The sequence below is a fragment of the Sander lucioperca genome, chromosome 7 (assembly GCF_008315115.2).
Source record: "Sander lucioperca isolate FBNREF2018 chromosome 7, SLUC_FBN_1.2, whole genome shotgun sequence".
Taxonomy (NCBI): Eukaryota; Metazoa; Chordata; class Actinopteri; order Perciformes; family Percidae; genus Sander; species Sander lucioperca.
In genome coordinates this window covers 39,576,523-39,587,972 of record NC_050179.1, presented here as the reverse complement: position 1 = coordinate 39,587,972, position 11,450 = coordinate 39,576,523, and the positions used below count along the sequence as shown (strand labels likewise).

The following is an 11,450-nucleotide window of genomic DNA, read 5'->3' as shown; positions in this document are numbered from 1 at the left end:
ATAATTATTAACGTTGTCATACAGTACATCATTTGGATGTCTAATATTTAAATGTTTATGCTAGCAAATCATATGCTTACCTTACTCATCTGTATATCTGTATATCTGTGTTTATATACTGTCTGTTTATATAAGGGTGTTTATTGTGTAAATATGTTTGTTTATTACTATTATTATTATAACTAATTCTATTTTTTCTATATCTTATACTGTAGCACAGGAATTTCCCCAGTGTGGGATTAATAGTCTATTTTATCTTATTTTATGCTTTTATTTTGAAGTCCACCTCATATGTTTCCGGTCATCTGATGGAGCTTGCAGAAGGACGAAGTGACGCAATGACTTTTTCTTTTCAGAGGGAGGCGCTGCAGGTCAAAGGAAAGAGGCGTCAAGGTGGATTCAAAGTGAATGTAGGGAAGTTACAGGTGGAGCGGAAAGCTTCTCCTGTCAACGTCGGTGACTCTGCTGTTCTATAACCTATTCAGTCATAAAGTAAGTTCATTGTCACCGTGACGCCTTACCAAATGAACCAAACGTACAGTATTTGTGAGGAAATCGCTCTGCGAGGCTTTATGGGTATTGTTGTCCTTATAGTTACATGTTGTTTTTGTTAGCATTGGTAAGTTAGCAGTTCAAAGTGCACACAGCTGAAGAACTCCCATGTCAGTCACAGGCCTACTAATGTACTGTCAGGTCCAACTGTCCAAGAATAACGTTAGTCTTCTTACACACTCAGGCGGATTTTATAGCCATTTTAATTGAGACACTAACCGTTTAATCATCATAAAACATGCACTGTGGATGGAAGTGTAAGTTAATTTTTAGCTAAAATCAGGTTCACCTGCGTTGCTTACTGTAAGTTATGTACAGATCTTACCATAAGGAAGTCAGTGCTTGTCAAAGATCACAAGTTAGTCTCTATTTATATAGTCTGTTTGCACAATCAGGTACCTTTAAATTGCTAGATTTTTTTACGTAATCTATTTGCTCTGTACAGTCAGTTAGGGATTGTAACAAAGCATTATGTGATAACAACGCATTATGTAATAAAACGTCAACATGTAATACATGTATACTTCATTATGTAATAACACCCGCATTATGTTATAGTCTGCTGCATTTTGTAATGTAATTTGTCATGTACAGATCCTACCAGTAGTGTAGTCTAATGTATTGTACTGGGTATACTGTACTGTATATAAATATATTGACCTATATATATGGGCCAGAATCTGTCCTTGGGGGAGGGGGTCATATCATAGTGGGGGGTCTGGCTGTCCTCCCCCAGGGTTATTTTGAGCGTCAAAGACTTCATTTCCTACATTCAGATAACTTTTATTCACCAATTTATGATGGAAATACTTTTATTCAGTCTATGCGAAGAAGAAAAACACAGATGACAATTCAAAATATATCAAAAATATAATGGAAAATATGTTGTTGCGTGTTATTGGGCATATTAAAGTGGGTATATGGAAATCCTGGAGCTTTCTTAGTGGGTATCACATGCACTACACCACTGGATCTTACCATAAGGAAGTCGGTGCTTGTCAAAGATCACAAGTTAGTCTCTATTTATATAGTCTGTTTGCACAATCAAGTACCTTTAAATTGCTAGATTTTTTTACGTAATCTGGTGGAAGGACATTTGCTCTGTACGAGAAAATTGGACTAAATACAGTCAGTTAGGGATTGTAACAACACGTTATGTGATAACAACGCATTATATAATAAAATGTCAACATGTAATAAATGTATACTTCATTATGTTATAGTCTGCTGCATTTTGTAATAAAAACTCAGAACGCAATATGTAATAAATTTAGTGACGTGTATTGACTAATGAAAGGTAATACTAATCTACTGAACAAGTTTAAAATACATTTTGAGTCACATATGATTCACACTGGAATTCATAAAATAAACATGACAATGTTATGAAAACAATGAATGAAGGCATCCATTTTGGTTGGTTATTACATAATGCACCATATTACATTTTCTTTAAAAAAAAGTCCAAACTGCGCTCAGGTTTTTATTACAAAATGCGACAGATTATTACATATTGCGGGTGTTATTACATAATGAAGTATAAATGTATTACCTTTTGACGTTTTATTACATAATGCGTTGTTACAGGGATGATTGTTTATCGTGCCATATTTGTTGCTTGTTGATGTTTTGAAATGGTTGAACATGTGTAACTATCCCTTCCACAGCTGTATTCCCTTTGAGAGGCCATGTACCCCGTAGACCTTCCAGATGTGGATGACGCTGGACTGACATCGGCATCTGAACAGTACCTCTCTTATTTGGAGTCAAGACCTTGGAATAATGAGTGGTTTCAATTATCACAGACTTCGAAGGTACCTTTTCTTTTCTTTTTTTAAGATTATTTGTTGGGCATTTTGGCCTTTAATGGACAGTTGCAGACAGGAACGTGGGGGGAGAGAGGGGGAAGACATACAGCCAAGGACCACAGGTCGGATTTAAACCCTCATGTTGTCCTCGGGTCCAATTGGACCCGTTTTCAAAATTTCAAAATCAGAAATATGTTGTTTTGTTTTTTTTTAATAAAAATTACCCAAAAATTAGATGGATTCTATACAATGCTCTTCTTCAAGTTTTAGCATTTCAAAAAAACTGAATTGGTTTCAAAACTGTATTCTGACTAAACTTTGACTCTTTCAACGTTCCTCTAATATTAGTCTAAATATTTCATAATTTTTGCTTTTTTAACTCAAAAACCTTAGTTTAACCTAGTGGTAATAAGTTGGTGTTAGTGGTGTTTGGTGGTTGAGTAACAAAAGCCTCAAAAACGTAGAAAAAAGCATCAAAAGTGTCAAAGAAAGAGATATAAATGTCAGAAAAAGCGTCAAAAAGGTGTTCATTTTTAATTTTGACCCGGGAGGACAACAAGTGCACGGTCGACGGGAAGACAACACAAGAGTTAAACCCTGGGCTGCTGTGGTAGGGACCGAGCCTTGGTACGTGGGGCGTACCACAGGGGCATCTGGCAGAATTTCCCGCGGCACCTGAACAATCCCAGAAGTGGAACGTCGTGGATCCAGACGAGGAGTGTTAGATGAATGCATGAAGTCGTCTTCCTGTCTGCTCAGGTAGCGATCACAGCTGACAATGCAAGGCGGGTGCAGCTGTTTGAAGATGACCAACCCGACTGTGCACTGCTGGCGCTTTACTCTCCAGATGATCCAACACAAGGTTCGGAACTAAAGTCCCTGCGTCTACACAGACACCCATTAAGACAAAGACTAATGCTTTCTGCTCTACCTTCCAGTGGTGGCTTTATACCTGCATGAGAAGTGGTGGTGTGTGGAGGACGTCTTACGAACGTCCAGCAAGTCCAGAAGTGGCTTGATTACGGTAAATATAAGTGCTGGGACCATTTGCTTTTGTCCCGATTCAATTCTTTCTAACGATACATGGGTGCTGATTGGATTTGTTTTGCAATTTTCATTTATTGCAATCGATAGGATTGAGTATTGGGATTTTCTTTTACAAAAACAAAAATAGAATAATAAACTTCTAGAGACAATATATCCTGAGACATTTCTAAAAAGTAATTGTTTTCTAAAAAGAATGCACATCACATGTCAGTCAGTCAGTCTGACATTTATTTACTTTGTAAAAAAGAACATAACAAGGATGTTCTGCATGTTCTGCTTTCGCTCTGTTTTGTTGGAAATGGATGTGATGTAGTCGCCGTCGGCGATATTGTATAAACAGAAAATATTAAGGTTAACCCTTGGTAAAAAATCTAATCTGTACAATCTCTAAGAGCATAAACGTGACAATGGCAACTTTAAACTCTTGATGGACTCATAGAGTATGTTGGCATGATATTCTTGTTAAAGCAATTTAGCATTCTAGAGTTTCTTCAACATCTTGCTTGATGGAGATGTGTAGAGAAAATATCCATGTATCCTGTCAAGAGTGGAACTTCAGTACAAAAAGGCAAAAAATGCAGGAAAAAAAATAGATTTTTTCATTTTGTAATATGTTATAGGATAGACACTTGTTTACATCTGGTGAAGGTTTCATTAAAATGGAATCTGCTGATTCTTTTCTGCAGAAAATCTGTGAAAAATCTGGAATTCTGTGCTCCCAGATTCTGTGTGGCCCTGCTTGTTACCAACATTAAGATTTATTTTTTGTTGTTTTGCCAATTGACTGGATGAACCTTTTTTTAGCTACAGCTGTGCACATTTGCCACTAACGGTCATGGGTTAAACTTTCATTTGCCGCAGCTTTTAAAGACATTGTTAATTACATAAATTCCCATTAAAATTTTAGCTGTCGCAATTTGATAGTTGCGATTTCTGCGCTGCTTGTTCTCATCAGCGTTGGTGAGCTTCCTAAGTCCTAGTGTTCTCCCCAGGTGCAGTCGATCATGGAGAGGGTGATTGTGTTCCTGCTCAGTCAGGTGGTGGAGAGGTCCTCGCAGGAGAAGGCGTTGTTCTCCCTGCACCCCCGCACAGAGAGCTGCAAACTGCTGTGGAGAGACAGGCAGGCGGTTGGCTTCTACACCGTCAAACACAAAGGTAGCACAGAGGAGGAGATGGAGAATATGAGAATGAGAGGGGCGTGGGTGCTCCAAAACAGATGTGCTTTTTACATGCAATCTTACAGCCTACTACAGTTTTGTCAGCGTGAAAAGTTGGCTCCTCCCCGGCAAATTAATTGATGTTTATATTAGTAGTAAGTAGAGCTGTAACAATTCCAAATTTGGCTAGACGATTAATTGTCTCAGAAATAATTGTGATTAATAGAGGTCGACCGATTCATCGGTTTTGCCGATTAATCGGCACCGATAGGTGATTGGTGGAACTATCGTTATCGGCAAAAATCCATACCGATGTTTGCGTCCGTTGCTGGAGCGGCTGAGAAGCGCGCGCTATCATTCATTACACAGTACGCGAGAGCTGAGAAGGGTCTGCTGGCATCATGCATTACAGTAGCGGCCTCTAGAGGCGAAATAAAAACTATCACTGATGCCTCGTGTTGTTTATTTTCGACACGTGTTACTGCGCGCTGCACGGAGAGAACATGCTGTGGAGAAGGCTGACATCAGATGTGCGTTTAAAGCATCGACAGCAAAAAGGTATGTATACAGTACATATTAATTTGTTGAATAGATGCTGCATTAGTAGAGAAAGAACAGCACAACAGTATGTTTGTTTGCTTTTGACGCTGAGATGACGCTAAACATTAGCAGTAGGCTAACTTACCTCAAGCGGTTAAAACACAGACAAAAATAAACGCAAGTCCGACCCAAATGTCAGAATCAGAACCCTAAAGGATCGTCCACGATCCCAAACGGCACCTCTGATTCATATTTAGATCATTTAATAACAGTTAAATGTAGAGACTTACTGATTGCTGCAGCTAAAAGCTAACGAGTTAGCCGTCACGGGGGTGTCTCTGGTGTCTTTGGTGTCTTTCTAGCCTTTACAGGTGATTTTCTATCCAGCCTGGAACTTGGGCCTTTTTTCGGGGTTGTTGAGCATTAAATCCAAACTGTTACATCCAAGATTTATCCACTTGATGTCCATAATTCATCACGTTTTCGGTCATTTCTGCCGCTAACTCCGTGCTACCCATAGACAGTAGGTGCTACCGACAAGGGAATCTCCCATGATGCCTTTGTTTATGTTTTCAACCAATGGGAAGGCAGGTCCGTCACACATTACGCCTTATATGGGCATCCAAGCGAAAACAAAGAGTATATAGTGGGAAGATAGATCCCTCCAGGTCAGAGCTCGTCTGTTACCGTTCTAAACCGTTCTACAGAGAAGAATGGCGTCACTGTTTTGAGATTGTTTGTCCTTTATATGAATTATAATGCTCATTATGTTTATTTTTGCACTGGATGACTCCAAATATGTAGGAGAACTGTTTTAGACAACACACATGCTTGTGTAGCATTGCTGTGGGTGTAATATCAATAAATATGACATTATTTTGATTATTGGCAAAAGCGTCTGGACTTTTTTTGAAACAATGTATGTATTTTGTCAACTGTATAAGTTATAAATACTCGGTAATAATCATAATCATCATCATCATAATAATAATAATCGGTTATCGGCAAATACGGCCCAACCTAGCTATCGCTATCGGTAAAATCCACTATCGGTCGACCTCTAGTGATTAACAATATAATTGTCAAATTTCAGTCAAATTTCAAAATATTTATTCATTGATTACTTTTTTAAACAAATTAAAGTTTTGAAAAGATACATCTTTTGGTTATATATCACTGTCATGTGACCCAGATAATGTAATAACACAGGTACACAGCCTATGAAGTAAACAACGCCTCTTTATTATCATACATTTTTTTTGTCTAACTGTAGATTGAGATTAGTTCTTCTACTGGAGCTAAAAACACTTGCACTGTGTGCACTGAGATCGCTTTTGGCTTAAAACTCCGCTAAAAAAACAACCATAGCAATGTAAATGTAGCATGAGTTATTTACTGGGATGATGTGTATTCTTTAGTACAGTAAAGGCACCAAAATACTTTCTTTTAACTACGGGTTTGCGTACGTCAGACGGCTGCCACGCGGATTGTGCGTTCCTTTAGAGCGTAGGTTGCGAACGTCTTCAGAAATTAAGGCTACGCGTCTGCAAGATGCAATTCAGCACATGAACGTGGGGGCAGTATATCATCTGACAGGCACGTCAGCAGCTGTTCCACACATCTTCCGGTGTCGGCCAGGGATGATAAGGCTCTGATCTGCCCCCTAGTGGATATATGTTTAATCCTGCAGGTACACGCAAAGTACGCAGGCAAGTATGTGAACAATGTCATTTGCATTGCCGCTGTTTGTCTACGTGTACGCATTGTTAAAAAGCAAGTATATTGGCGCCTTAGCAGATGTGCTGCTGGTGTTCCAGGCAGTCTGTGTGACAGCTGGAGCAGTCGTTGCTACCTGCTGCCTGCTCTGGACACGGTGCTGGTGAGGAGAAGCTGGAGGAGGAGAGGCTTTGGGCTTCAGATGCTGGAAGATTACTGCTCCTCCTTCTACACAGAGGCATGTCTGGGAGTCAGCTCTCCATTATCACCCAGCATGGCGGCAGGTCAGCTAAGGGCCCCCCCCCTCCACATAATAAATATAAAACAAAGTTACTTGGAAACAGCAGATCAAATACCTAAAAGTCACATCACAGTAAAAAAAGAAAAGAAATGGTGAATCTTTGGTCTGAACTGGACCTAACAGGTTGTGTGTCTCCCGTGTGTTCAGTGTGCAGGAGCTTTCTGCAGCAGCACGAGGAATATCTGGAGCAGCTGTATGAGGTGGAGGCTCCAGGGGACTGGACTCAGCGACGAAACATCTGGCTCAGCATCCAGCTAGGCCGCTACTCCCTCGGTACACGTTATACAGTATTTGGTGTTTAGACGTTTGAAAGAATTTCACATTCTAGATATCATACTGCAAAACAAAGTTTTCCCAAAGATGCCAATGTTTTTCGAGCTTGTCTACATTTAAGAGTACCCCTTGCTTTCATGTGACCTCATTTGACTCGTGCCTTTCTACTGTAGGTAATAATGAGGAGAATAGTCCAACATCAGGAGAAACGCAGAGGAATGAAGAAAGGGATTCCTCTCAGAAGGTGGGAATCTCAGTGCTCAATGTTCAGACAAGATATGGGTGACCACTAGGGATGGGTCTCGACACCTGGTTCTATTAAGGACCCGGTTCCAAATTTCTCAAAACCCCAAAATCAATAAGGTCCGAGCTTATTGATACTACTATCGAGACTAGTGGATCATATACGTTATGTCTAAAAATAGATACGTGCATGAACCGGAAAAATGATTTAGGAGTACAGTGTGTGCGTATAGACCATAGGTAAAGACTAGCCTACCCGCCGCAAATCATTCAAAACATAGTCGGACTGGCTCCAGAGAGCAGCGCTCTGTGAGCATGTCGTATACGACAAAAAAGCAAAAGACTGATCATTGAGAAAGAAGCAGAGGGAACTGTAAACAAAAGGACATAATATCAAACCAATAAAAGAACAATAGTTTACGACTACACAAATGTTTTGTTTGCAAGTTTTTTTTTTTGTTTTTCTTTTTTTTTTAAACCTCTTTTTATTGAGAAATATAGATTATAAACATAGACACATTGGTACAGGTATATGATCCCCCCCCCCCCGACTGGACTAAATAAGAAAGTATTAACAATACAGACAATTATAAAGGAAATACATAGTTATAATTGAAACATAAATAAACAAATATGACTTCTGTGAAGGACGGCACGCCTTCAAAACTCTATCATGACCCACCATAGTGGAGTACTATAGCCAGGTGTTTATATATAGTGTAGCTTGAATATAGAGGGGGGTAATCATTCCTCTGGCGTCAGCTAGGATGGTCACTTACTACACCAGTAGGGCTTGGAGGTCACTAAAGTATGACAATAGAGATTCCCACACTGAGAGCAATTTGTTAGAACCTCTTATTGTAAATGTAATCTTCTCCTGATGTAAAAACAGCATTACATCCTTAATCCATTGTGCTGCAGTGGGCGGGGCGCTTGATTTCCAATGTAGTAAACTTTGCCTACGTGCCAGTAAAGAGACAAATGCTATGATGTTGAGTTGTTTTTACGTCAAGTTTGTTCCTTCATCTGGTACACCAAATATGGCAATCATAGCGCATGGTACTAAAGTCACCCCAAGCACTTCATACAATACATCAAATATAGTTGACCAGTATCTTGCTAGTTTATGCCATGACCAAAACATATGTGACAAGTCAGCTACATTTACATGACATCTTACACATTTGCTATCCACATTAGGATAGAATGAGGATATCTTCACCAGTGTAGGCGATGAACAACCTTGAATTGAATTAGACCCAGTCTTGCACAGGAAGTGCTGTTGTTCACTCTTGTTAGAGCTTTAGTCCATACGTCTTCTGAGATTTCAGTTCCGAGTTCCTTTTCCCACGCAGTTTTGATCTTGTCTATTGTTTGCAAGTTTTTAACCTTTGAGGTGACAATTTTTTTGCTTGAGTTAATGATTTTTGTTTGATACTTGAGAAGTTTTGCTTGGAATTAAAGTCACAAAAATAATTCCATAGAATTGAATCTCTCTGATGTAGGCATCAGGAAGAGCAATCTGGAGGAGTGGATTCATCCTCCTGCCACACCTCCGCCACTCAGGGAAAGTACCCAAGAGCAAGTAACCCCCCCCCAAGGATACGTTGTTATAACTTTTCCTCTAACGCCATCATCATATAAAAAACATTTCAATCCATCCAATACCTTAGTCTAAAAACCTACACACTAATGACATTCCCATCAGCATCAGCTGTACTTTGTGTTTAGTGCTAATTAGCAAAATGCAAGGTAAACATTGTACCTCCATGCTAACATGCTGTTAGTAAGAATGTTAACTTGCTGAAATAAGCATTTAGCTTATCAAAGTGGAACCTATCGCTGGGCTGTTGTATTGTTTTTTACTACTATTTGTGCACAGGAGCTGTGTTGGAAACCGTTCCCTATCACAGAAATAGTGCACTATATAGTGTGTTCGTTATTTTATAGTGGTGTTCAAACTAATTTGAGTGTACATACGATGTACGCTACATTTTACTCCCGTATACCACAAAGCAACGTGGAACTGAAAAGGAAAAATGGAGGGAGCTTTGGTTTCTAAACAGTGGAAATGTAACACGCAACATATAATATGCAAACTTTTATTATTCTCCTGAGTGCACGCTTTGTTTCAGGGACGTATTAGAAGTCTTTAACATTTCTGCCTTTAATCAGACAGCTTAGATATGAAAGGGGAGAGAGAGATAGAAGCCACAGGTTGGGCTCGAACCCTGGGCCTCTGCGTCGAGGAGTAAACCTCTTTATATGGGCGAGCGCTCTACCAACTGAGCTACCTGGGCGCCCAGAAGTCTTTTTGTTTGGGTTTGTTTACATGATGCCTCCGTCACACAAATAACCGGCTCATCTACTGACGCAACGATGTTTTCAGAGAGTGTCCGACATCTGGTTTGGTCTTTCCTGATATAGTTCCCTATTTAATAAACACTATATAGGGAATAGTGAGTGAGTGAATGAGGGAACGGTTTCCAACACAGCTCTTGTGTCGATGACTTTTAGGTTACATTTACATTGCTACGTTTTTGTTGTTGTTTTGAGCCAAAATTCTGAATTCCGTGTACCAAGTGTTTTTATCTCCAGTAGAAGAACTAATCTCTGTTTAAACTAACACCCCCAAACCTCATATCTGATCAACATTCTGGTATACTGGACAGAAACAGGAGGCAGCATGGAAACTCCACCCACTGCTGGCAGTTGCCATGGTAACGTTAGTAGCTTACCGATAAGACCCAATCAGGAGGAGAAACATTGGCGTCAGTGTCGGTGTTGCCAAAGGTCTCTGTTTGCGGCCGTTGAGACTGAAACACAACCCCGCAGATTCCAAACTAAAATGGGTCAGAAGTGTTTCCTAATGTCTCCGGATTAGGGGCTCGGAAATACCAGAGCAGGGGGAATGAGAGGGGGAAACACCAGAGCAGGGGGAATGAGAGGTGTAATCAAAGCAAAAGATATCCGTTTTTAAACCAAAACATAGCAATGTAAATGTAGCCTTAGATTGAAATTTCCGGGATCTCAGAGTCTCCTCTGTTTTTGTTCGATGCAGACCTAGAGTTGTCTTGTGGACCTGACCTCAGCGAGCACCTGTAATGTGAACATTCCACTGGTAATAGACTCTGCCGCACAACAAATGAAACCCTGTGATCCAAGCCGAGGAGAAGCTCCCCGAGCAGCGAGATCTCTGGAACAGGATGTCCTGCAGCCCACACTGATGGTCTGCACTCTGGATCTCCCAGCAGACCACCACAGGCCCTAAACACAAAACAAGCCTTGAAATCCAAGCCCTCTCTATCTGCAGAGCCTCGCGGAGAGAAAACACAACGAAGTGCCAAACGGGTCAGAAGGACATGAGGAAACAGACACAGCACCAACTGTCCATACTGATTAAGGGGAGGCTCTATAGTTCTCAAACCTTTTTAAAATAATGGACCCCCTTTGAATTGTTTTTTTAACCCTTGTGTTGTCTTCACGTCGACCATGCAACTTTTAGTTTTTCTGGGTCAAACTTTTTTGAACGTTTTTGAAGCTTTTCCCGACGTTTTTGTCAATTTCTTTTGCCATTTTGTAGTTTTTTTCCCCAACTTTTTTTAAAGTGCTCATATAATGCTTTTTGGTTTTTTCCCTTTCCTTTATTGTGTTATATTTCTTTTTTGTGCACGTTATAGGTTTACAAAGTGAAAAAGCCCAAAGTCCCCCCCAAAGGGACTTACCATCTCCAACAGAAAACACTGTTCACAAACTGCTCCAAACAGCTCTACTGTAGTCCAGCCTTTACTTCAGAGACAAACGTGGTCACTT

At 40.1% G+C, this 11,450-nt stretch overlaps 1 protein-coding gene across 2 annotated transcripts; it reads left to right on the top strand.

The window, feature by feature from the left end:
- Positions 1 to 292: 292 nt before the first annotated feature.
- On the top strand, positions 293 to 11,184 carry fam169b (family with sequence similarity 169 member B). Of its 2 annotated transcripts, none has more exons than XM_031285530.2 (9): positions 293 to 492; positions 2,220 to 2,366; positions 3,120 to 3,222; positions 3,299 to 3,384; positions 4,406 to 4,562; positions 6,922 to 7,104; positions 7,269 to 7,394; positions 7,568 to 7,638; positions 10,699 to 11,184. In XM_031285530.2, the coding sequence occupies exons 2-9, from the start codon at positions 2,241 to 2,243 to the stop codon at positions 10,702 to 10,704; spliced, it is 858 nt and encodes a 285-aa protein (XP_031141390.1). In that variant the 5' UTR covers positions 293 to 492; positions 2,220 to 2,240; the 3' UTR covers positions 10,705 to 11,184. The 2 variants fall into 2 exon arrangements, with proteins under 2 accessions (XP_031141390.1, XP_031141389.1); XM_031285529.2 differs by having other exon boundaries at positions 297 to 492; positions 4,400 to 4,562.
- The last annotated feature ends 266 nt before the right edge of the window (positions 11,185 to 11,450 follow it).